At 39.2% G+C, this 27,751-nt stretch overlaps 1 protein-coding gene across 2 annotated transcripts in view; it reads right to left on the minus strand.

The window, feature by feature from the left end:
- The window catches only part of SYN3 (synapsin III), a 178,712-nt gene that overhangs the window by 23,021 nt on the left and 127,940 nt on the right, over nucleotides 1-27,751 (minus strand). For both annotated transcript variants that reach the window (XM_032221727.1, XM_032221728.1), the window contains exons 6-8: nucleotides 22,574-22,636; nucleotides 6,256-6,398; nucleotides 2,941-3,015 (exon numbers count right to left, since the gene is read on the minus strand). In XM_032221727.1, the coding sequence (XP_032077618.1) occupies nucleotides 2,941-3,015; nucleotides 6,256-6,398; nucleotides 22,574-22,636 (281 nt within the window). The remainder of the gene's footprint in view (nucleotides 1-2,940; nucleotides 3,016-6,255; nucleotides 6,399-22,573; nucleotides 22,637-27,751) is intronic.

Genomic DNA, 27,751 nt, shown 5'->3' on the forward strand with positions numbered 1-27,751 from the left:
AAATGGCTCATACTGATTTCTGACTGACATCATCCTAACAGTATTGCCATTGTAGTCACCACTGCACTTCTAGAGTGAGGTGACAAAGCATTAAGGAAAGGCAGAAACAATGGGGACAAAGGTGAAAATCTGAATACGTTTCTTGAAGAGAGACTCTAAAATTAGAATAAATTATCATTGGTGAGCTAATTCTTTCCCACACTGGGTTTGTGTGAGGAGAAGGGTACTAGGAATGTGCTGTTGACATTGCGGATTAACCCCATGAATCAAGCAGGTTGCCCATGCTAATTCACAAGGAACTTCATGGAAATCTAGGGCTGGAGGAAGGGAACAAAGTGGCTCCTCATGAAAGAATGAACAAGAAGATGTTGGAAAGACAGCATACAACTTTCTAGGGTAAGTGTAGATAGGAAATAATTCAACAGTCTCAAACAAGATTCGAATGCAATAATAGTTGGGCATTATAAGCCCATCCTGAATACTTCAGTAACTCGCATAGTCATGTGGCCATCCAAGAAGTGCTGAATAGGAGTCTGTTCAAATGCTTTTTTAAAAAAATAACTAAAGAGATGTTCAAATTGTTCGATAATCTATTCCACCACAAAAATTAGAGGAAATGGGGAACCAGAAAATGCTAACTGAATTCGTTCAGCCCAAAAGAGAAAGACTCCAGCACCTCTCCACCAGTAATCAGCACCCAGATCAGCATAGATTAACTCCAAGGTTAACTTCAGACAAATCAAGTAAGCAATACCCCAATGAAGAAACTGCCAATCAGTAAACAGCCCAACCAAAGAATCTCTAAGACCACCCCTACCCACATTGACAGGCAAGACACCAGACTATAACCTGACAGCAAACAGCACTCCTTATTAGCACTGATGATGTTACCTGGTTATCGTAATGCAATGATTACAAGAAAACAAGCAAGTTCAGAGAGCACCAAGGACCCCTCATTTCAACCCTGAGCTATCAATATTCTCCTTTATTGAATGAATTCCGGCTAGCATCAGTCCTGCCTAGAATCTGTAGGAAGTGAAACATTCAAATTGATTCATGCCAGGATTCTTTTTTTTGTTGTTGTTGTTGTTTATTATATTTATATGCTGCCCTTTTCCCCCAAAGGGGACTCAGGGTGGCTCACAACTCAAACCAGGGAAGGGGAATACAGACAAAAAATTAAAATGAAACATAACAATGCATAATTTAAAACACACAACAGTCATACCATTCGAGACGGGGGCAACAGCTCTTTAGCCCCAGGCCTGTCGGAACAGCCAGGTTTTAAGGGCTTTGCGGAAGGCCTGGAGGGTGGTGAGGGTTCGAATCTCCACAGGGAGTTCGTTCCAAAGGGTCGGAGCAGCCACAGAGAAGGCTCTCCTCCGGGTAGTCGCCAGTCGACACTGGCCGGCGGATGGAATTCGGAGGAGGCCTAATCTGTGGGATCTAATCGGTCTAGTGGAGGTAATTGGCAGCAGGCGGTCTCTCAAGTACCCAGGTCCAATACCATGAAGGGCTTTATAAGTGACGACTAGCGCCTTGAAGCCTATCCGGAGACCAATAGGCAGCCAGTGCAGCTAGTGGAGGATAGGTGTTACATGGGTGAACCGAGGAACACCCACGATCGCTCGCGCGGCTGCATTCTGGACAAGCTGAAGTCTCCGAATGTTCTTCAAGGGCTGCCCCATGTAGAGCACGTTGCAGTAGTCCAGTCTAGAGGTCACAAGGGCACGAGTGACTGTTGTGAGGGCCTCCCGGTTCAGGTAGGGACGCAACTGGTGCACCAGGCGAACCTGGGCAAATGCCCCCCTGGTCACAGCTGACAAGTGGTGTTCAAAAGTCAGCTGTGGGTCCAGGAGGACTCCCAAATTGTGAACCCTGTCTGAGGGGCGTACTGTTTGACCCCCCATCCTGAGAGATGGAACACTTGGCCAATTAGTAGGAGGGAAACACACCAGCCACTCGGTCTTATCTGGGTTGAGTACAAGCTTGTTAACCCCCATCCAGTCCCTAACAGCCTCGAGGCACTGGCACATCACGTCAACCGCTTCACTGAGTTGGCACGGGGCGGACAGATACAGCTGCGTATTGTCCGCATACTGATTCTACATAGGATTTGCTTAAAATTCAGCTACAGTGCTAACATGGCATCATAAGGGCTCAATAGAAGACTGATCAATTACTTGTGCCTCTGTTTTGCATTCCTATTATAATATGTGGGTTACCAAGATTTAGCTGAGCCCAGTGAGATTCATGTGTCTCACATATTTCATAAAGGAGTACTTGTAAGTATAATATTAATACAACACAATTCAAAAACTATTACATTCTTCAAGTTAATTATGATTATATATCATCTTTTACAGACTTGTATTTGAATGCATGCAGAAGACATTGCCTTATGTTGGCCTATTGAATTCAGTGTTATATATACTGCAAGTACACACACAGAGGTCTTTTAAACCTATTTTAATACAGTCAAGTTTAGCCTAGGACCTTGGTGCTTTATTACTTTGCCATAATGTGTAATAAAATATACAACGGCAATGTAGTAAACACATATAACAACCTGACTGTAAGCTGAATAGTTCTGTGCACAAAATGTTGGTATAGGAAACCTGCCTTGACTGGAAATGGAAAAGCTCAGGCATATTCTCCTTTCAGCCTGCCTCTCCCTCTGCCTTCTTGGCATGACAATCCAAGCTGAATAGGAGATATCACCCCACTGTGCTTTCTCGCTCCAGAGAAAGGAACACTAGAGTTGAGCAGTTAAATGAGAAGGAGGAGAAGCAGAAAGCAGCAGATGCCATGCTTTAATGTTCAAGAATGCAAATTGGGTTTTTGCACTACTGCTGGCTGTTTGAGATAATACTTAATGCAGTTTTAAGATGTACCCCAAAGATTGTATGTTAGTAATAGTAGCTCTTTTCTATTTAATACCTCTCAGTCATGGCGATCTGTTCCAACATGGCAGAACCTGTGTTTGCTTTCCAGTTTCCAGAGATCGATGTCCTCCTGGGAAAAACAAACAAGCCATATGAGAACAATCAATGCTCCCAAACATTGTAATTCCTCTCCAAACTGAACAAAAGAGGGAAAAAATGAGGGAAGCAGGACAGACTGAGTTGGCACAAAATCCTTTCAGAGCCCTGCTGTCTTCGAAGCTTTTAACTGTTGCTGATGATTCAGTCAATGCGTAACACCATCCATAAGCTGGAAATGGCCCTCTAAATGCTGGCAGCCTCCCACATAGTTACATCTTTATCCAAATCCTTGTTGGGTGTTCTTATATCAGCCTTATGAACTCTTTTGCAGGGTATGCCAGGCATTGTACAGTAGAAATGCCTGTGAAAAGGCTGTGGAATAATTAACCTTGCCCACTGTAGCATAGAATTTAAACTGCTCATGAAGCTCTATGCCAAAAAAGCCAAGCAAAAGCTTCCCACAGAAATCAGTGAGCTTTAGAATTGGCCTTAAAAAAAGGGAGATGATAGGATAAAAAGCTAAACCAGTGACTTTCATTGAGGTCTGCTTCCTATTGTGATAGAAATACAGCTATCTCTTCTGACAGAGATTGAATGGCACTAAAAACCACCCACTGACTTTCTCCCACTGATTCCTCAAGTGGTATTAAAGGACTCAAATCCTTTTTTTTTGTAACTGGTTATTAATGCCTGTGCTTGCTGGTAGTGCCACTGGCAGACTTGGTCTACTGAAATTACATTTAGAATGTAGCATCTACAAAATTGGCCCGCTGCATGATCAGATACTATGATCAAATGTCAGCTTTCACAGGCTCTTGATGGGCATCATCAGAAAGGTACGAGAACATAGCTGTCTTCTGAAAAGTAGAACATTTTGAAACTAATATTCAGAATTTTAATTTCAGTATCAGCCATGGTACCAGCTTTGAGCGCATCACTTGTTACAGTGATACAAATATTTTTCCACATACTGGAAGAGAACTAGCTATAAGATACATTTAATTACATTTTGGATGATGCTTGGGTAAGACCAACACAATGTGGTTTAATGTTTACAGCAAAGGCTAAGCAAGATATATGGAGAGGTTCCTTCAAATACATTATTATTCTGTTAAGGAAACGATATTGACAAGCTAAGGAAGTGCTAATCTTTCTGGACTTTTAAAAATCATTTCAGATCAAGAGCTGAATCTACTTTACAATTTTGGCTGATGTCTCCTCCTTGTGCAGTCTTAACTTTTGTAAGGTAGCATCTCTTCTGCCCTCAAGTAAAAGTAAAAGTTCCCCTCACACATATGTGCTAGTCATTCCCGACTCTAGGGGGCGGTGCTTATCTCCGTTTCAAAGCCAAAGAGCCAGCGCTGTCCGAAGATGACTCCATGGTCATGTAGCCGGCATGACTAAATGCCAAAGGCACACGGAATGCTGTTACCTTCCCACCAAAGGTGGTCCCTATTTTTCTATTTGCCTTTTTACGTGCTTTTGAACTGTTGGTTGGAAGAAGCTGGGACAAGTAACGAGAGCTCACTCCATTACATGGCACTAGGGGTTTGAACCACTGAACTGCCGACCTTTCTGATCAACAAGCTCAGTGTCTTAGCCACTGAGTCACTGCGTCCCTCATCTGCCCTCAGAAAAGATGGCATCACAAAAATAAATTTAGATCATCATGTGTTGTCTATATACATTTTATATCACACACAAAAATCACAGTTTACTAAGATCCATGTTGATAGCTTCAAGGAGAGGTTTAACACAACATTGGCAATATTACTGATAATATCAGAATGGGAAGTATAATCAACAGTGGTAAAATTAGCAGCATATATTCACAATTGGACTAAATTCAAGCAAAAATAGTTTCCATGCATATTATATATTACATAGCAAGGCAACTGTAAACATTACATTACATTACATTACATTTTAAGGGGAAAGAATTGATTAAAGAACTGAAGTTAGAAATACAGAAAATTTTGAATTGTATAAATCTTCAATATCAGTCAGGATAAAAATGGGAAGTTGGAAACTAAATATTTACTCAATAATGCTTTTAGCAGATCCCTCCCCCCCTTTTTTCTCTTTTCTCTTGGGTGATTTATCTTTAAATAATAAATAGTGGAGATATTGGCATTCAACTCAGACATTTAAAAAGAAACATAATCCTTTTCCTTTTTGTTAAAAACAACTCAATGCGTGTTGCTTTTTATCCATTATCAACAATATACTGAGCACTAACTGGACAATTTTGCTATTTCTTTGTCCACCTACCAATTCAATGTTTGCTTTAATTTTTTTTCTTTTTTGTCTATTTAGTTTTTTAAAAATATTAATAAAAATGAATTCCTTCCTCTCTCCCTCCCTCCTTTCTTTCTTTCTTTCTTTCTTTCTTTCTTTCTTTCTTTCTTTCTTTCTTTCTTTCTCTCCCCCTCTCTTTCTTGTACTCGTCAAATGAATGTACAAAAAATTTCTGAGATGCTATTGATGACAAAATGTCTTACATTTTGCTTGACAAATGTTCTTTGTAACACAATATATTTCAGAAAATATTATATTGTGAACAATTGAACAAACAATTGCATTTGGGAGTATGTTCTAAGAACGATACAATTATATCAAGGATTAGTTGTGGTTAAATTCCATGGGTTGCAAATTTTGCTTTTCCTGTTATTGTTGAGTTCTTAGTCTTAATTATTAGTTTCTATCCATTGCAAAAGGGCTTGTTATCCACATCCATAGTAAAGGCTGCTGATATTTAACACTTATCTAGTCCAATATCAGGTATAATATTTTCAGTTGCCATTTTCCCTAGCCTTCCGCAACCTATAACTGTTGCTGTCCATGTATATTGGGGCTGCAGCTCTAGAATTGCATCTCTCACATCTGGAGGGCACCAAATCCACTGTTGGTTGCCTAATCCTTTTAATAGATCTTCCAACATGTCTTTTTTTATGTGCTGCTGAACAGAAAAGCAACCGCAACATGTGTGAATTTCTTTAACTAGTGATTCAGAATCCTGTTAAGACAATATGTTTGGCAGCTGCCTAAAGCCTCACCAGAAGGGAATGCATTATATCAAAGTTATTATTTCTCTTTTCATTTAACATACATTACTTTTCTTGGCTAGCCTTTAAAACAAGAGAAGAATGCAATATTTAGAATGTAACATGTGTTTAGAATTCTAACATTTCTTTGGTTACTACTTTTGTTTTAAATTGAAAACAAAATCTCTTCAACATAGTCACAATATCTGTAAAAAAAAAACCCTCACATGTAAGCTTTGTAATTGTTGCCAATTTTCTGGATTCGGATGTCGTATTTGGAGTCCACAAAACTTTCTGTCGTGACATACGTTTTGGCCATGGCTACCACACTTACAATGTCCTGGAAATCATGCTGGTTCTCAATTTTCACCTATGATTGATAAAGATCCAAAACAGAAAAATGAAAAACAGTGCAGTCAGTCAGGGATTACTAGGAATTACTGTCATTTTGCTGGGTGAAATGCCCTGGGGAGAAAATGCATTTAAAAAAACTTGAGGGATAGGAGTTGTAAGACATTTCTGTGCTCACTGCTCACCTCTTTCAGAGAAACAGAATCGTAGTTTTGTCCATTGCTTACTTCCTCCAAAGCAATTTGAAATAAGCCTACTAATCATCTTCATTCCTATCAATCTGAGAATAATAGAACCACATAGTGGTTCATAGTGTCATGAATTGGTGTTTGGGGCTCAGGACCCCGGACAGCACCCCGAGGTTTGGGAGCTAGTTAGAGTTTTTAAATAGGATTCGGGTTAATGTCAGAGTTTCAATTAACTTCTCCAACGAAATAAGACTCCAAGGCTTGAAGTTCCTCAAAGTTCAATTTTATTAGAGATGTCATATTTGCACATCTGGAAAACCTGAATCTGAAAGCTTCCAGGTTTTTCCCACCCAAATGAATGTCAAAGTCCTTGCCCAGCACCCACATGTCCATCACATGGCCCAATCAGGCATTGTCCCAACTAAAGATGTCTCCCAGTCGCACTCCTCCAGGTGCAGGACAAGATGTCCTTGACTCTCTGACAAAGGAAAGTTATTGTGACTATATATCTCGCATATTCCATACTATCCCTCCTCCCATTTTCCCACAGCTTTAAATGTGGAGGCTGGAAGGCCCAATGCAAAAGATGGGTTCCAGACCTGACACATAGCAAGACAGAATAAGAAGACAAATCAATCATCACAATACATTTGCTATTTTCCATGATTTGTTCTAGATAACTATTTACCATATCAAAGCTATTGCAAGTCTTGAAGCAATGCCCCTCTCCCAATCCTTGTCATCATTCCACAGAAAAAGGAAATGAAACACATTATTGTTTGCTCTTTCGTGTTTTAAAATATGTACTGTGTGCATTTTCCTGTTCACAAAATATATAAATCAATCTGATGCTTGCAATGGTGTGAATCTGCCTATCAAGCCACCATTCATCCTCTACTAGAGATCACCTTAAAATGGAAGGATAGCCCAGAATTCCCTTAGTACATTCTAAAACAATTGCAGAATGCTTATGTTGCAAAAACAGGAACAGCACTTCTATGCTGCCACCAACTTGATTGCACTGGGGTAACCAAAATCAATTCTCCCACCTCTATCCCAAAAGGGAAGGGGAAAAAAGATCGAGAAACAAAAGGGGCCTCTTCACTCTTTTATGTAAAAATAGTATCCCCCTTCCTGGACTTGCTAAGAGGGCTAAAACTCAGAAAGAAAAAGGAAAGATAAAGCAAGAGATCCTTCCTGCAGAAAAATACCTATAGTCTCTCCAAAATCTCCCTGTTGAAAAAGATTATGATTTGCTGCTGCATCATCATCATCATCATCATCATCATCATCATCATCATCATCATCGCTGTTTTGATTAAAACAGAAATAGGCTCAGACTAAACTCAGTTAACATGGGATCACAAGAAACCAGAGCTCCTTTTGAATGGGCATAAAGACCTCCTTGGAAATGTCCTTGGAGTGCACTGGAATTAATAGAGCAGAGGTGGGTGGGGGATACTAATTTGAATCTCTTTTGTGGAACTGAACATCTACCCTCCAACCTGGAAACGTGATGGGTTGATTCTCACTTAAATCCAGTTCAATTTGAGGCATGTTCTTGCACAGGAATAGGAAACTCAAATACAAAGCCCAAAGAAGATAAGATAAGATAAGATACTTTATTTGTATGCCGCCCTTTTCCCTGGGGGGACTCAGGGCGGCTCACAGTTCAGGGGGAGGGGAGGACAAACCAAGTTACATATAAGACAATACATCATTAAAAGCACAACATTCATACTATTCGGGCAGGGTTAAGGTTTTTAGCCCCAGGCCTGTCGGGACAGCCAGGTTTTAAGGGCTATGCGGAAGGTCTGGAGGGTGGTGAGGGTACAAATCTCCATGGGGAGAAGGTATAAAAACCCACCCACTCTCAATTCCATTTTGTCAGCTGTACCAGAACTGTATGCTCTCTGTGTGTTGGTTCTGTTCACCAATAAACAGAATCTTTCTTTCCAATCAACCTCCATTTTATTCCCAGTTTAGAACTGGACCTGGATTTTTCTTCCAACAGTCTCAATATCACAAAGTCTGACAATTACTGCAGAATGCCTTGCAGTTGGCTGGAACTGTTGCAACTGGTACAGAATGCAGCTGTTTCAAACATCCTAAAGGAAATACGCTATATGCTACAAGTCAGGTTTCAGAGTTTTCATAATAACTTTTAAGGTCTTAAACAATGGTTAAAGACTCTGAAGTCTGAGAAATATCTGTTCCAGTAATATGTATCCGAAGCAGGAAGAAAGCTTTCTTAAAAACCACTGTGCCTGGGAGATATGCATGATGTAAGAATGTGGGAGAGGGCTTCCTATGTTCTGTCTCTCCCACTCCCTCTTTCTTTGTCTAGAGTTTTTAAATGCCCTTCCCTAATATTGTACAATATTGCTCTGTTTTTTTTACTCTTGCAGTAAAATCTTAACATAGCCCGAACATGCTCTATGATTCCTTCTGAAAATCTGTACCACTATATTATGATTCCTTTTGGTTGAGGCTTTTAAAAGTATTATTTATATGTATTGCATGTTACTGTGATTTTATGTATATCACGAATTATAACCTTTTCTGAGATTCTTAAAGATACAGAAATTAAAAAAACCCTGAAGTTATCTCAATTTTGCCTGGTGCTTTTAACATGTCATACACTAAAAACCATATCATCAAGCTGGAGATAATAACTATATTCATTCATATCATCTGGAAAGTACCAGATTGCAGAAGGAAGTTCCATCTGAGTTTGGTTTTGTATGTGGTTGAAAAGACACCAGTGTGTGTATGTAGTAGCAGTTTGCAGATTTAGGTAAATATGTGATGTGGCCTGCAAAAATCAGGATAACTGCTAGATAGCTTTAAAGAGTGAATGTTGGAATGGAGGGCAGTGGAAGGAATAAAAGTTAGGGGTTTTATCGCTTTGGTGCCATTTAGTGATTATTTGACATTTGCAGTGCCAGATCTGGTAGCTCTAGGTTTAGGACCAGAAAGGCTTATTGGATCTTATCCGGACTGCTTTTTACCAAGAATTGTTTGCTTGTCCCTGTCTTTACAGAGAAGGGTGCTCTTTGAGAGCTGCATGACAAAGAAAAATGAACAAACATTTTTCTGGCATGGAGTGGACCCATGTTGCTTCTGTCTGTTTGTGCAGCTGCTGGAGATATAGAATGTCTATGTGGAAAAGAAAGCAATTCTGCTGCCATTTTTAACTTTTACCATTGTAAATATATTATGGAATTGTAGAAATATATACTTTAGATGTTGCTAACAACCCCCCCCCCCCCAATCAGTGATAGTGCTTATTATTTTAACATGGTGTGTGACATTTGCAATAATTATACTATTGACTGCATTGCTATTAACTGTCAATATTATAAAACTGGATGCTTTTCTGTCATTAAACTTAAACATGTTAATAAAATAATCGCATTTCTCTTCCTGATTAAACATATACATCTGATTTTTTTCTCAGTGTTTGAGACTGTGATCTTGTTGGAGCCAACTTACCAACTTGTATTGTGCAATAAACATGATTTTTTAAAAAACAGAAATAAAAAAGCATAGTAAGCTGCATTTGGATAGAAAAATAGACATCTTAGAGCCACTAAGCTTGATGCTATGAAACTCCTTGCTGCATCTAATTTTATTTTTAAAATATTTACAGTAAATTTAACAGCAAAATTCTGGTGTCTCACTTTGCAGCCCCAAATGCATTCTTACAAAATAAAAGAGGACTTCATTTGGAAATGGACCAGGGGTGGGTTCCTGCCAGTTCTAACCTCTTCTATAGAAGAGGTTCCACAAATCTACAGTGCCGTTTAGAATCAGTTCCAGCTCCCTCCCTCCGTCCGTCCGCACATCATCAAGATGAAGAGTGAGAGGAGGAATTCTGGGAGTTGAAGTCCACAAGTCTTAAACTGTCAAGTTTGAATACCCCAGGAGTTTTTTTCCCTAAAGGGTTAGGGGTGCAAGGGTCTTGTAACTTGACAGCTTTAAGACTTGCGTGTTTCAAATGCCAGAGTTTCTGAGCCAACATTTTGGTTGCTAAGCGCCAAGCCACTCCCACTTGGTCACGTGTCTGGCAAGCCACTCCCACCTGGTCACATGTCTGGCAAGCCACTCCCACAAAGCAGGCCACACCTACAGAAGAGGTTCTAAAAAAATTTGAAACCCACCACTGAAATGGACTAACCTGCCCCAAGAAGACAGAGCTGAAATAGCAGAATATCTAGCAGTCCAAAGGACTAACTTCACCATTTAGTCTTCTAGTAAATTGACAACTTGGATTTAAGCTGGCAACTTCTTGGGCTAGCATAGGGGTGCCAAACCCGCGGCCCGCATCCAATGCATTACACACTGGCCACGTCCATCCCCGGTTTAGCAAAAGGGGAAAAAATAATGATATGTCACATGACTACAAAGTGACCCTGCGAGTTTGACACTCCTGGGCTAGGAAGTTAAGCAGGATTGGTCAAATATGTGAGTGAAGGGCCACAAAAAACACCTCAAGAAAACTGTCTATGTGGTCAACAGAAGTTGTACTTAACTGGACAGCATCATTATTTTTTATATCAGTTACACAATTTGAATTCTAAAGTTATTGTTGGAATACTGCAGCCCATTTAATAAATTGATACATGACTTAAAGAGGCGGGTTGCTGTTGACATCATCTCAGGGCAGAGATGACTCTAGAGCAGGAGTGTCAAACATGCGGTGTCACAGTGGTGTCACATGACTTATTGGGACTTTTCCCCCCTTCGCTAAACCAAGAGGGGGTGGGGCCAGCACATGATGCATCTGGCCCGCAAGCTGCAGGTTTGACACCCCTGCTCTAGAGTCATCTACAGGCTCTAAGAAATATTAGTTGGAGATCAACTTTATTCATGTCAAAACTTTGATTCAATTTTCTTTCTTCTGGAATCCTGATCCCCTTGTTCCCCCATTAAGTTTACTTATTATTGGTAGTCCAAATAAATGTAAACTATTAATCCTGAAACTGGTGGCCTCCAACTGGGTTGGGATTTTAACTTTCAGAATTCTAAATGCTGGCATGTATCATGGAAGTCCGAATTCATCTGGAAATCATCAGATTGAGGAAGGAAGATAAAACCTGAAGCCCATTTATCTATCTACAGTAATATAGAATTTAAAAAAAACTTGCTGCATTTACACATAGCTTTCTTGGCAAGCCAAAAACAGTTGGAAACAGAGTAATCACGTCTCAGGAATTCTTTAATTTGGATTACTGCACTCGGTAGGATGTTGACTTGGGTTTCCTGGCCTAAATGACCCTTCCCAATATATGGGTTTTTATGAAAAGATCAGGGACGGAAATTATTATACAGCCTACAAGCTCTCTGATTATTCTTTCCAGAACAATTTTGCTATTTCGGAGTATTACGTCACAATGATTGGAATTTAGCTAATCTAAACCTCTGAAACTTCCAGTAAGGGCAGACTCTCATGGTTTCTCTTTCTTTGGAAAGATAGGAGCCATGGTGGTGCAGTGGTTAGAATGCAGTATTGCAGGCTAATTCTGCTGCCTGACAGCAGCTTGATCTTGATCAGCTCAAGGTTGACTCGGTTTTCAATCCTTCCAAGTTGGGTAAAATGAAGGCCCAGATTGTTGAGGGCAATAATTTGAGATTCTGTAAAGAGGGCTGTAAAACATTATGAAGCGGTATGTAAGTAGGTGTCATTGCTATTGGCATTTGACCAGACTGCAATGTTATAACCACAGAGTAAGCATCTTGCTTCTAAATACTATATGAACACAGTCTTGTCTCACACAATGGCCAAATAAGAGTGTGTGAAAGAGCAGAAGCCGTATACTCTCTTGATTACAGGCTTCTTAGCTTTGAAATGTCTGTATGTGTGTGTGTGCATGCATGTGGGAGCATGCTTTTTTCAAGTCTATGCTTGAGAATAGGAGTGATTGCTTATTGTTAAAATTTGATTCTCCAACTTTATTAATGGGTGGCATTTTTGCCAAATAAAAGTAACAGTGTTAAATACTGTTAGAAGTGCTATCTAATAATCCAGGATGCTGGGATTAAAAGGATTACAAATTTCATATCCAGATAATGTTAAAATATTGTGTTATCTCTACTTGAAAACTTCTTTGAACTTTTTCCTATATTTTTCAGCCAAATGATCCCAAGAGCAATTAATGTTCAAACAAACAAACAAACAAACAAACAAACAAACAAAGGAAGTGGATGGTCTCACTATGCCTTTTGCAACTTCCTGTATCTGTTTTTTTAAGCAGATATCAGCATCCAAATAAAAGTATTCTGTGCTGATCTGCTGAGGTCCAAATAGATACAAGCATAATTGTATCTGATCCTTGTCTGCTGAGGGGTCAGTTATGTTTGCATGAAATCAGTTTGTGTACAGTATGTTTTTTCCCCTTTATACAACCACACACAAAAGAAGTAACTGCAGAGAAACGTTGCAGATTTGAGGAAAATATACATACTGTACTTCTTACATCTCACATCTTCAATGAGTTTGAGGACTTCAGGAAAAGCATTGGGGCACCACAACTTTGTAGGTACCCAGGAGCCCTCAGCATTTTATCATTATACAAGTAGTCCTCAACTTACAACCACAATTGAGCCCAAAAATTATGTCATTAATTGAGAAATTTGTTAAGTGACTTTTGTCCCATTTTACAACTTTTGTTTGCCAAATTTGTTAAACGAATCACTGCAGTTGTTAAATTAGTAACTTGTTTGTAAGTGAATCTGGTTTCCCCATTGACTTTGTTGAAAGTTTGCGCAAGGAGATCACATGATCCAGGGACATTGCAACTGTCATAAATATGGGCCAGTTGCCAAGCATCTGGATTCTGATCATGTGACCATGGGGATGCTGCAACAATTATAAGTGTGAAAAATGGTCATGTCACTTTTTTCAGTGCCATTTGAACTTCAAGTGGTCACTGAATGAACTGTTGTAAGTTGAGGACTACCTGTATATACCCATTTAATTCCTCACTCAGTTCATAGATTGTTTGCCTTCTAATTAACAGGCAAGGCAAGGCTGAATCCAGACAGCTTGGTAGATCTGCTGGCTAAAGGAGCCAAAGCTGACCTAAGTTTGACTGTTGCACACAATGTGCCTTATTTCACACACACAAGTGTGCTCTGCACTGCTGACTCTGTCTCTATAGCGTGTTTCAGAATAAGGAATAGCATAGCATAACACAGCACAGCACAGCACAGCATAGCTTAGAGCTGGAACAGACCACCCAACCATTCAAGCAGGAGAACCTATACCATTTCAGATAAGTGGCTGTCTAGTTTCTTCTTAAAAAGCTCCAGTGATGGAGTGCCCACGATTTCTGACGGGAAGTTATTCCACTGGTTAATTGTCCTCACTATTAGGACATTTTTTCTTAATTCCAGGTTGCTTCTCTCTTTGATTAATTTCCAACCATTGTTTCTTGTCCTGCCCTCTGGTGCTTTGTAAAATAATTTGATCCCCCTCCTTTTTGTGGCAGCTTCTCAAATTCTGGAATACTGCTATCATGTTACTCCTAATTCTTCTTTCCTTTAGACTAGCCAAACCCAAACCCTGCAGCCGTTCTTCATATGTTTTAATCTCTAGGCCTTTGAACATATTAGTTGCTCTTCTCTGAACTTTTTCCAAGGTCTCAACATATTATGTTAGAATATTAGAATGTTATTGGCAGTTGGTGTCTGAGTTTCACCTGATGTTATCTGCTTCAGGCAAAGACTTTGAGAATTCACAGACTGGCTGCTTTTTAAATTATTATTATTATGTGGTTAATCTTTGGTGAGATTCACAGCCTTGGGGCTGGTTGGTAGCTCAAGAGCTCGAGTCCTAACCAAGGACCTAGGAACTGTTCAGGTAACGTCAGAGGATATAAGCTGTTCCAAGTAGGGTGGTTTTTTGTAGAATCAGAATGTTCAAGTCTGATAAATTTAAAATTTCCAAATAGCGAGGTAGCCCTTTGGGTATTGCTTCAAGGACTCGAATTACAATCAGGGCAACACACAATTTCTTTTTCCACAGTCACTCAACTTCAATTTGCAAGTCCCGGTACTTTGTGATTTTTTTCTTGCTGTTTATCTTCAATTCGTGCATCTCCAGATATTGCAATGTCAATGAACCATACTTTTTTTCTTTTCAACTATTGTTATGTCAGGTGTGTCGTGGGCCAAGTGCCTGTCAGTCTGAATTCTGAAGTCCCACAAGATCTTGACTTTCTCATTCTCTAAAACCTTCTGAACCTGATGTTCCCAGTGGTTTTTGCTGTACTCAAATCCAAACTTTTGGCACAATTTCCAGTGAATGATCTTAGCAACGTGGTCATGGCGTTGTAGGTAGTCAGTTTGTGAAATTATTATTAATTATTATTATTGTTGTTATTTTAAAAAAATAGAAAAATAATTTGGGGTAATCAACAGCGTTGGCTGATTTGTCAACATGCCAACTGCAGGTACTTGTGTAATGTGTAGGCAATTGCTGATGAACAGTGCATGAAGGTGGGATATCTTTGTGCTGAAGTGAGGAGCTTGGATAGAAGTGCCCATATTTCAGAGCTGGGAAAGGAACATTCAGTAGAGGCAAAAAGCTGACTTTAAAACTGAGTATTAAAAAAGTACTGAAAAAAAATCAAGGCAGAAGACAATGCAAGATCAGCCCTTTCTGTGGCTCAGTTCATATGTTGCTCATGGCTTTATCTCCCAGGTCACTGTCAATGTTTCCCCCTTCAATTCCATTAACTTTTTTTTGAAAGGGGAAAACTTAATTAGGTTATAAATGAAAAGTGAAAGTATCTGGACTAAAGATGTATACTTTGGCTCCTTTCAAATAGGAGGAAATGGAAATTTAAAGAGTGGCTTTGTTTCCATGGAACACACACTGCAGGGTTTTTTTTAAAATCTCATAAGTCTTAGGTTACATGTTCAATTTTGGGTGCTCCTAATTTGGTGTTCAATAAACATATTTCTGAACTAAGTGTTGCACACTGTAGTTTTGGTTGGAACCACTAATTTGATAGATTTTTTTCCTTTCTCTGAATATAAGCAGCTCTGTATTAAGATAGATCTTTAGGTTTGAACAATTGAGTTTTATAAATAAGAGGTAGCAAATCTTCAGTAAACTAAGTGAAGAGTTTGGTTCTATCCCTAAAAGGCAAGGTGTGGTTTGACAAAAAAGAAGCAGCTTTTGGCCAGTGATCAGACTCATATATTAGTAAAGCTGTATGGAAATTTTATTTATTTAATTGCACAAAGGGAACTCGGACTACAAATATTAGTAATCTAATTAATTTTAATACAATTATAAGAGAAAAAGAGACAGAAGGAGTTGCAATATGCTGGACATTGGTGTGAATATTCAATAATGGCTAAGAAGTCTGAATTAACTATTCTTTTTTTATTGAAGATATGTGAATGTACAGTATGTGCCTTTAAATGTTTTGAGATTAAATATGAGATTCTAGGAATATTTAGCTTGGAATAACAGAATAACAGAGTTGGAAAGGACCTTGGAGGTATTTTCTGGAGCATATTTTGATTTGCATTACTATGAAGTTCTTTTCAAGAATATATATTTCATATACACAGACATAGACAAAGGGTGGAAAGCTTAAATATCGCTTATATTTTTTCTTGAAAGAACACAAGCACTAGCTCAGTGTGATATGCGTTCTACTAATTTCTCATTTCAATTTCCCAAGAGCTTCCATTTAGAAACCAAAGACTTAATTATTTTGCAAAGAAGTCATGCCAAGAAACAAACTATAAATCTTCTTACAGAAAGAATTTTAAAACTCAATTACAATGCTTCAGTTATTTCCATCTACAAGAGGTTTATTCTGAACAATCCATGTTACTAATAATTTCTAGAAACTGACATTGTGACACAATGTCACTTTCAGAAAAAAGATTTAATAATTGAGCTCATTATTTGAGCTCAATTTACAGCAAAGAGTGCAGCTGGTAAAATGAATCAGAATTTGTGAATGGGACGCTTAACCTGTGTTACATCTAAACTTATTTGCCCTCCTTTAAAGAAAATATTTGCCTGTTGTCAGCTAAAGACTTTTACTCTTTTCCTTTTGCAAGCAGTTTTTCATACTTCAGAATCACTTATTTCTAGCTTTGGAAAAAGCATGATGATGAACAAACTTTCTCCTCTAAAAGACTTGATGTTTAAACACGACATTAATGACCTTATTTTTGGTTACATGTAAAAAAACAAACAACCCAAATCCCCAAAGCATGAAAATACTCCACCCTAAATAATTCAAATAGTAACTACAAACAACTAAGTGTTGGTCCATGAATTGCCTTAAATAGGTACTTTAAAAAAGAGAAAGAAATATGACTAACAGGGATATGAAGAAATCTCTTTATTTGATCTAATTTTAGAGGCCTAAAAACAAAGTTAAAGTTACAAAAATACACATTACCCATAAATAGGAAATGTACTTTCCCTTCAATATAAAACTGGCACAACACTGTTCCATGATCTGGTCAAAGAAAGGTGAAGACTCTATTTGAAGGAAAGTGGTACGGTTGGGAGCCAGGTTATTATATAAATGGCATATTTCACAATGAGTGTTTTAAGTTTCATATAGATATGGAGAAATTTGTAGATATATCCTGTCCTCTCATTTGGTCAGTAATAGCAATAGCACTAGAAATAGCACTATTTTACAACCCCCTCTAAGCCCCCTCAAAGCAATTTACAGAGTCAGCATATTGCCTCCAACAATTTTGGGTCCTCATCAGAGGTAGGTTGCTCCCGGTTCAGCCTGGTTCAGCCGAACTGGTAGTGGCGGTGGTGGGAGGCTCTGCCCATCCACCTGGACACTTCTGCACATGCGTGAGCATGAGCAAACTGGTAGTAAACCAGTAGTAAACCAGTTATCAACCCACCACTGGTCCTCATTTTACCCACCCCGGAAGTATAGAAGGATGAGTCAACCTTGATCCTGGTGAGAATTGAACTATCAAATTGCAGGCAGCTGGCAGTCAGTAGAAGAAGTCTGCAATACTGCACTCTTACCACTGCTCCACTGTGGCTCATAATAGGTCTAGAGAAAACCTTTGCAACAATTTTTTTGCGCGCTGAACCAGCAGTAATGCCAGCAGCAACCCACCCTTGAGCCGTGACCCATGACTCCTTTTTGGAAACAACCATCTGATCTTGGAGTCTTGCATGATGTTTGTGTCTGTATGACAACCTTGACCTATATCTTGGAACTTTTGTTAAATAAAATCCATTCAGATAAGTTTCTTTCAGAGAGTCTGTTTTGGCTTGCAGTCCTTGTCTGCTGATATATTTTGGCCTTAACTAAACAGCTAATAAATGAGTATATAATTGGAATTTGAATCAGGAGACCTGGGAGATTTCAATGTCAGCTTGTACGACCTGGCTAGTATTACATAAATATAGAGTGGGACAAGTTAAAATTCAAAAGATTCATTCGTAAGAACATGTAGCTTTTGTTATTAATGTAGCTTTTGTTATCAATCTGTTTATACCTTTTGAGATTTCTTGATTTACATATAATTAATGTAGTTCAGCTCATCAATATAATTCAGATTGCAAAGGTGGGCTGGTTGAAGAATTTTGATGCTGGTGTGAAATAAAAATGCTCCATTCAAATGACACCATTTATGTTCTTATGATTTGGAGGGTTGGTCACATTATGCCACCAACAATTCTTTTGTTGTCTTTTGTATTTTATTTCATGGAAAAAGGCAAAGAGAGTGAGAATAGGGACAATGATAACTGTGACAAGTAACAGCAAATATGTAATTGGGAAAATATGTATTGGGGAATTAGAAAGTAACCCTGCAAGCTACATTATGAGAAATATTTAGTCCCATGCTTTGTATCCCTTCTTAAAATATTTTTCTTTAAAAAAAATATTTGCCACCTCAGTAATTCTTGTAGATAATTCTATAAATTGAACAATCAGTTTGGGTGTTCTCTGACAGTAAGTATTAGAGGAGTTTCATTGTGTGGGTAGTTTGTTTCCAGTTTCTGATGTCCAGAAAAAGTATATACACATCTTCCAACAAAATGAATACCCATGCAACTTTATCAAAAAGTACCTGACCATTCAATTCACTACTGCACAATCAACACAAGCTGCGAAAAGACTAATTCTGCTATACACCAAAAATATCTCAAACAACTTAAAGACTATTGTAATCAGCAAGCCCTCCAAAACATTTTCAGTAAACCAAAGACCAATTCGGACAAATACTCAAGCAGCAAACAATAACCTAATCAAGGAAATACTAAGGAGAAAAGAACACTCCTAGTAACACCGACAGGACAAGCTACAATATATAAACAGCAAATTTCACTCTTTTTTAGCACTGAAAATGTTACTTGTCTGGTAACAAATTGTTTGCAAGAAAACAACCAAGTTCAGAGAGCACTAAGGACTCTACAAGCTTTGTTTGCCAGGGGTAGAAATTAAGGCAGAGAACTGAATTTTCTTCCTACAACAAATCTAATAGTAATAGGATTCTCCTAAAAATCTGATGGGGAAAAGTGCTAATGCTGTAAACCATCTTATTTCAGTCTTTCTCCCTCTCCCTCTGTAAATAAACTTTATACCACAGAAATGTTGAAAACCTCAATGAATCCTTTCAGAAAATCTTACCATTAAGAAGCGAAGTATATAAACATAACCATAACTGAAGATAATGAACATTTACTTCTGACAATTTTGATCCTACAACCAAACTAGTAAAGAAAAACTTCTGCTGGGGTCACTGAAGTTGAGGCACCCCCCCCCCCATATGATATCACAAACTATCAGATTAGTTTATATAAAATCAAAGTCAAAGACCAGTTATTTTCAGTGCACATTTCTGGATTGAGTATAGATAAATTGCAAGATTAGATCCAGGAAAGGCAATTATCTTAAGTTACTTTACATGGGATTACTGTAGAGGCTTTTGCATGGGTGAAGATAACAAATGGACTTGCCAAGGATTGAGTTGCCCTCTTAAGATGTGGCATCCAATTAAAAGGAAGCATTGTAATTACTGGCTTCCTTTTAATATGAAATGAAATAGAATACATCAGAATGGCAATATATTTTTGGCTTCTATAGAATTCCAAGGTTTGTGCAGCAGGAAATCTTGGCTATGACAGCCAAACACAAGAACTTATCTGATTTCTAATTTGCTCTGAACTCTTGATCTGTTGGCCGGTAGATCTGAATTTCCTTCCTGCTGGTTCAATCAATAGTTGGCATTAGATAAAGTAAATACGCATTGAATTATAAATCTCTCTCTCTCTCTCTCTCTCTCTCTCTCTCTCTCTCTCTCTCCTTCAGTCAAAAAAATTACCATAGAAGATGACATTATAGAAGAAATTTTGAACTAGATTGAAGAGCACTTGGACAATTTCATGCTCAAACCCAATATATCAACCCTAGAAGATGGAATTGCTTAATCAATCAATTGATGTGATGACATATGGATGTGAAATTTGGACAATGCAGAAGTTTAAAGTTGTATAGTTGAAAACATGGCAAATGCTGAACATAGCATAAAGTGATAAAAATATAAGTATATAGGTTTGCCAAAAGATAGGAGTACATAACATAGCTAAATAGATTGCCTCATGGAAATGGAATGGGCTAGCCATATCACTTGATGAGCATATCTATGCTGCAAAACAATAATCCTTGATTACATATGAACTAATCTTAAGAAACCTAGAAAATGTCCAAAGAAATACTGGGAAGTTGATACAATTTAATTTGAAAGTATTGTGAAAAAGCTTTAAAGCAGATGAAGAGGCCTTTATTCTGAAGTGGATTGATTTGGGCTGATAATAAATCATGTATTTGCATATGCACATACAGTATGTGTGCATTCATGGGCTGTGATGGTTCAGTAGTTAAAAACACTGGGCTTGTCGGCTGGAAAGCAGGCAGCCTGGGTTTGAGACCTGAGCAGGCAGCCTGGGTTTGAGACCTGAGTACAGGGGTGAGCTCCTGTACTTGCCCAAGCTCCTGCCCATCTAGCAGTTTGAAAGCATGGAAATGCAAGTAGATAAATATATACCACTTTGATGGGAAGGTAACAGCATTCTGTGTGCTTTGACATATAATCTTGCTAGTCACATGACCACGGAAATATCTTTGGACAATGCTGGATTACAGAGTGATGATGTTTTCTTTTTAGAAATGTGTGCTCCTTTGTCTGGAATAATTTGCCTAATTTGTGGATTTTTCCAATCCATAATGGGAATACAAAAAGCATTTTAAAAAGGTGGATGATCACAGTGGCCCAGTATTTAATTCAAATGGAAGCCAACTATATTAAAATTAAGAAAAATATATAAACATTACGGAATGGTACAACCAATTCACTTTTTAGGCTTCTTTACTCTCAATTTAAATTCTACCAGCTTTAGTCTCTCATTTGTTTGCTATATATTTGGTACTGGTAGGTTTACAAATTGTACTAAGTTATACTGTGGTTTTAATTGTATAGGTTGAGATATGTGCTAGGCCAGCGATGGCGAACCTATTTTGGCTCTCGTTCCATAAGCGAGGGAGGAGTGAAGGGGGGCCATGCGTGGGCGTGCCACACTCATAATGCAATGCGTGACCCCCAGCGCACATGCGCGCATGACAGGCGCCCCCCCATTTTTTGCATGGTTTTTTTCTCCCTCCCCAGGCTCCAGAGGCTTTATAGGAGCCTGGGGAGGGCAAAAACAGCCTTCCCCTGGGCCCTCCAGAGGTTTCAGGAGCTTTCCTGAAGTCACTTCTGGTTTGTCCATTGGGCCGTTTTTAGTCTTCCGTAGCCTTCAGGGAAGCCTCCGGAAGGCTCCTGAAAGTTCCGGAGGGCTTAAACCAGCCCTACGAGCAAACTGGAAGTCCGTTCCTGAACTTCTGGTTTGCCCGTAGAGTCAGGTTTTTGCACTCCAGAGGCTTCAGGGAAGCTCCTGAAGCCTCCAGAGGGCCACCGGGGGGCAGGGGAGTCTGTTTTCACCCTCCCCAGGCTCCTATAAAGCTTCTGGAGCCTGGGGAGGGTGAAAAATGGCCTCAAAAAAGGCTAAAGTCAGCTGGCCAGCCGTGCATGCATGCTGGCCAGCTGACAGGCAATGCCTCACTTGCCCTGACAAATGCCTCTACGTGCCACCTGTGGCACATGTGCCATAGGTTCCCCATCCCGGTGTCCTAGCATGTGTTGTATGATCCAAAGCTATTGTGATTTCCTCAAATATCACGATTAAGCAAGACCCACATAAGCCAGGTAATTAACTGTTTCTCAGATTAGTTTAGTTCTTCCTTACAAGGTTGGTTGCCAAGCAGAGAAAGTGCTTGTTAGACTGAAGAGGTCTCAACTTTCTCCTTACAAATGAATTGCCACTTAAGTTCAAAATCAAGTTCTTATTTGCCTTGGAACAAAGAAGATACTGATATAAAAATAGAATTCCAGGAAAAATGGCTTTATTGGGCAGAAAAACCAAGTTATAGCATATTTTGTAGCGTCTGAGAATTATTCTAACTAATAATAAGATACTGTTATTTTCAATGCCAATGGATATCCTAGGATTTATTTTTGCTTTATTTTATTAAAACTGAATGCACACAGATATATGTGCCAGAAAAGGGGGAGAAGGGGGAGAAGCAGGAATATTTTGCCATGTTGCTGTTAAAGGCTCTGCAATTAAAAATTCTGCTTGTACAATGAAAGACAGAACCTAGCTTTCCTAGAAACAATTATCCCTGATACGTTTCCAGGTTTTGTGAATTTACCATGGAAGAAAATATACTTGCCCTCCTCATATTATATTTCCTGTAACCATTTTTTACTTCAATATCCTGCCTGCTAGATAATAACCATCTGTTTCTTTCATATGGTCTGGCCAACACGATCAATATATGGCTTTACCTCTTTTAAGAAAGGGCTGAAACAAAGATTTTAGAAGTTTGACTTATTGGACTGAAGAGGTTCTGCATATTCATGTGAGAATGTCTATGCATGTGCTTACCTTTCCTATTCCTGCATGAGCATGTCCCAGCTTGATGACCATTGGAAAAACTGGAGTTGTGAGCTGAAAAGAGAAAGAAATCGCTATCAAAGTAGAACATGAAAGCCTGTTTCAATGTTGCGATTTCAGTCTGGATGTGTTCAACAGATCCTGGAAACATTTGGTTATCATATGATCAAAAGAAAATATGTCTGACAGTCTTATGGAGAATGAAGCTTTCAACAAGCACTTCCCAACAACTTTTGTCAATATCTTCTGGAGAACAAAGCCTAGATATGTGGCAGATGCACATGAGTGCACATGAATGGCTTTAAAAAATAATTTAACAGAATTCTTCAGATGTGACTTTATAAGCAGCTGCCACACACACTGCTCAGATATTGGTGGAAGTTATTTGGGGATTTAAAAATATGTTAAATTTGCAATCACCAACTGTTATGTACAAGTCTCCCAACTTCTACTTGAACCATTATATTTATTTGTTGTTAAATTTGGTATGTCACCCTTCAAAAGCAGATTGTTCCAGGAGACTTCATAACAAATTAAAATTGCAAAATAAAAATGTAAGAACAGTTTGCATTAATGTAAAACAATTAAAACATATTCATTTAAACAGCTTTAACAGCATTTTTGTTTGAAATTAGCATACTATTTTATTCAGAGCATACAAATTAAAAATGTATTTTAACTTGCTTAAATGCAGTAAAAGGGGATACATGCTGGGAAAAGACAAAACAAAGTTAGAAGAATATCTCTGAAAAAGTTGTTTTGGATAGCCATTGAAGTCACAAGGAAAGGCTCCAATATCAAGGCTCTAAAGGTCTTAGTGTACATGTAAGAACTTAGTGAAAACAATATATTTATGTACTGTATGTATTTATCCAACCAGTGCATATGGTCAGCCATCTGTTAAAAAAAAACCTTCAGTAATGAACAAAATAAGAAAAAGAGAAACCAAATAAAACACAATCAAGGCACAATCAGATACAACTGTACTAGAGATCCCCCCCCCCCAATGAACATCCTGGATTAAATAGGGGAAAGCCAGATCCTTGTGAAAGGCTAATAGAGTTGGGACTGTCTGTGTTTGGAGAAAGAAGCTATTCCACAGGGCAGGTAATATGACAGAAAGGGACATTTCCGGAGACTTACCAGGCGACAATGTTTCATTGAAGGTACCTGGACTATGTCCATTCTGCCAAATCTGGTGGGATGGTGAATACCACTGGGGATTAATTGGGTCCCATGCCATGAAGGCTTTAAAGGTGATAGCCATCATTTGGAATTGTATCTGGAAGCTCACTGGCAGCCAGTGCAGTTCTCATAGCAGTGGTGTTATATTGATGTACTGCAGTTGAACCTTTCAGTTCAGAGGTGGTATTCTGCTGTTCGCACCGGTTTGGGCAAACCCGTAGTGGTGACGGCACGAAGCTCTGCCCACCCACCATACATCATCACTGACCTTCTGTTCATTCCCAGAAGGTACTGCGCCAGTGGTGGGTTTTAGGTGGTATGCCCCAGTACGGGCGTATTGGTGCCTGCCGGGAGCATCGGGTACCATTCCAGTATGGGCTCCGGAGGGCCCACCCACCTGCCCAAACTCCCTACATGTATTTGAGCTCTTCGGCGCTTCTGCACATACACACGGAGCATACAGTGACTGTGCGATGCTCTGCTGAGCAGCTGGAGCATCGCGGAGGCGTCACAGAGGTAAGGACGCATGCACGTGCTCTGTGTGTGTGCATGCATGCTGCATGCGTGCATTTGGGATATGCCGGGTTCCATTGCACCATACCGGTTGCAACAGGATCTGGAACCCACCAATGTACTGTGCATGGCCAGACGCACGAGCTACCGAACCAGTAGTGAAGATAAGAGGATTTCATGCCTGTTCCAGATACTCTTCAAGAGCAGCCTCACACTGAACATGTTGTGGTGATTTAAACGGGGGGGGGGGTGGTGGTGGTGGTGAGGGTTGACTAAAGCATGAGTGATTGTGATTAGTGCCTCCTGATCTTCAAATGGGCACAACTGGTACACTTGGAATTAATGTAAAACTCTCCTGGCTATAGCTGTCACCTGCTCCTTGAACAGAAACTATGCATCCAAGAGAACCCCAGGTTTCAGATATTGTAGTTTGTACCTGTGAAAGTCTTTATAAGTTAATATCACCCCCTTGAACTAAGACCAGAGATGAACAGGAAAGTTCTTATAAAACTAGCTTAATATGTTTATAATGCTTATTTCTACTCAGTAGAATATCAATAACTACTTCAGCTTCAACCACAACAATACACAATCACACAATAGATGCAAACTTAAAGGTTAAACTGCTCCAAACTCAGTTGCAGAAAATACAACTTCAGCAACAGAGTGGTCAATGCCTGGAATGCTCTACCAGGCTCAGTGGTTTCTTTCCCAAACCCCCAAAACTTTAACCTTAGACTGTCTACTGTGGACTTCACCCTATTCCTAAGTGGTCTGTAAGGAGCGTGCATAAGCGCACCGACGTGCCTACCGTTTCTGTCCTACCAACCCCATTTACTCGTCTCCATTTCATGTATCCATAATCTTGTATATACTTATATCTATTATCTTATAAATGCTTGTCAAACCAAACAAATAAAAAATAAAATAAATATTAACTGAAGTATGTGGATAACTTTCAAGGGCAACCCCACATGTAAATACTTTAAAGCAGGGATCCCCAAACTTGGCAACTTTAAGACTTGAGGACTTCAACTCCCAGAATTCTCCAGCCAGCATCTTAATGTTGCCAAGTTTGAAGACCTGTGCTTTAAAGTAAATTAAATGTGTTGTTGCTAGGACACTAATTACTGTACAAGGTTATCTCTGTCTGAGAAGAATGATAACAGGCAGATCAGTGTACTGTGGTAAAAGGCACTCTGTGTCACAGTAGGCCTCTAATGACCATGAAAGCTCTAGAAAATCTCCAAGCTATAAACGTAATTATTTAGAGGCCTGCAGCTAATTCCAGAACATGCTGAATGCCACTCTGCTTGACGGATAAGCCTTCCACTAACTGTATTCCTGGCTCATTTGGACTAAGCTGCAGTTTGTTGGCCCTCACCCAGTCCATAATGTTGATTCAACATTTTCACTGCCAGTACTAAATCTGATGAAAAGAGGCAGAGTTGTCACATGCATATTGATGATGCTTTATTCTAAATCTTAATGTGATCTCATGCAAAGGCTTCATATACATGATAAATAGTCTCAGGAATAAAACAGAACTTTGGAATCTTTTTTGTAGCCTCCTTTGTAAGATGATTAGTTTTGGGCGTCATGGTAGTCCTCACTTTCTGTAACACTTTAGCCTAAGAAATATGAGCAACACCAACCAACCAACCAACCAACCTTGCTTTTAGGAAAAGTTAATCACAGTACAGTTCTAGCAAGCTTTTGGCCTAAAACCTGTAGGGAGAATTATAATAGTTAGCTGACTGCCATTGTTATTTTGGATCATTTTGTTTGTATTGCATTGTATGCTGCATAGTTAAGGGACATGGTGGCTTAGTGGCTAAGACACTGAGCTTGTCAATTGAAAGGTCAGCAGTTCGGCAGTTTGAATCCCTAGCAAAGCGTAATGGAGTGACTCCCGTTACTTGTCCCAGCTTCTGCCAACCTAGCAGTTTAAAAGTATGTAAAAATGCAAGTAGAAAAATAGGAACCATCTTTGGTGGGTAACAGCGTTCCGTGTGCCTTTGGTATTTAATCATGCCAGCCACATGCCCACGGAGACGTCTTCAGACAGCACTGGCTCTTTGGCTTTGAAACGGAGATGAACACCGCCCCCTAGAGTCAGGAACAACTAGCACATATGTGTGGGGGGAACCTTTACATTTACTTCATGCTGCATAGTGCCCATAGTCTGTAAGGACTGGAGCAGCATATAAATATTTTTACAAAAATGAGTAAGATTGGAGCTGCTAAAATTCCACCCTCTATTCTCCTGAATCTTTTTTTCCCCCTTTGAAGCTGACCACCATGATGGGAAAAGTATAGATAACAAAATTTAGTACTTTAGATTCATCAAACAGAATGATGCAAATTATGTTTAGTTTTAAAAACCAATAAAATATATTATTCCTGTTCAATCCTCAGTTTTCTCTTTAAAGAGAAACCTGGTTAAGATCAAAATATAGAATGGAGTATGTTATCTCCATCTGTGGCAATTCTATATATAAGAAGTTATTCTTCACTGAAGCTCTCTGTTGCATTATGTTGATTAGCAAGAAAGGTGGCAAGGTGGCAAACTTCCAATATCTGACTTTATTTTTGAAATTAAGAGTACCTCATATTGCAGAGTTCCAAATTCCCATAAACATATGGTTTCCCATAAACCATATGTCACAGTTCTTTGGGAAGGTGAGAGAGCAAGGTTATCATAGCCATGGCCAGGGCCAGGACATGCTCTCCCCAGCAATATTGCCACTACCTCTCTTGTTTGATATAGCTTTGGAATGGGAAACATGGCTTTGCATCCAGACAGACTAAACTCTGCAGTGGTTGCACACGTAGCCCACACTAAGGAAATGTCAGAGGTAGGGTCAAGTTGTGATCATTTACTCCCATCACTAACATCAATGCTGGCAGATTTTCCTGGTTCAAAGTCAGAACGGCAATGAAAAAAGTCACTTTTGACTTATTTTCACACTCACCACTGTTGCAGCATCCCATTGTCATATTATCAAAATTCAGATCAGAGGTGGGTTTCTGGATCGGGCAAACAGTAGTGGCGGTGGTGGGAGGCTCTGCCTATCCACCTGGATTGCGCATACACGGGGCAAACCGGTAGTAAGATAAATAGAAACCCACCGCTGATTCAGATAGTTGGCACAGTTTCTGTCCCAGGGTCATGTGATCAAATTTGTGAACTTCTCACAAGCAAAGTCAATGGAGAAACCAGATTCATTTAACAACTGTGTTGCTAAGTTAACCGCTGCAGAGATTCCTTTAACAACTATGCCAAGAAAGGTCATAAAATGGGGCAAACTTAACAAATGTCTCACTTAGCAGTAGGAATTTTGGGCTCCATTGTAGTTGTACATTGAGGACTACTTGTTTTTGCATATACAAGAAACATTATATTATAATTTCATTTTCATGTGCCTTCTCATTACACACAATGCATTAAAGCAGAAATACATGTAGCTT

This window comes from Thamnophis elegans, chromosome 7 (genome assembly GCF_009769535.1).
Source record: "Thamnophis elegans isolate rThaEle1 chromosome 7, rThaEle1.pri, whole genome shotgun sequence".
Taxonomy (NCBI): Eukaryota; Metazoa; Chordata; class Lepidosauria; order Squamata; family Colubridae; genus Thamnophis; species Thamnophis elegans.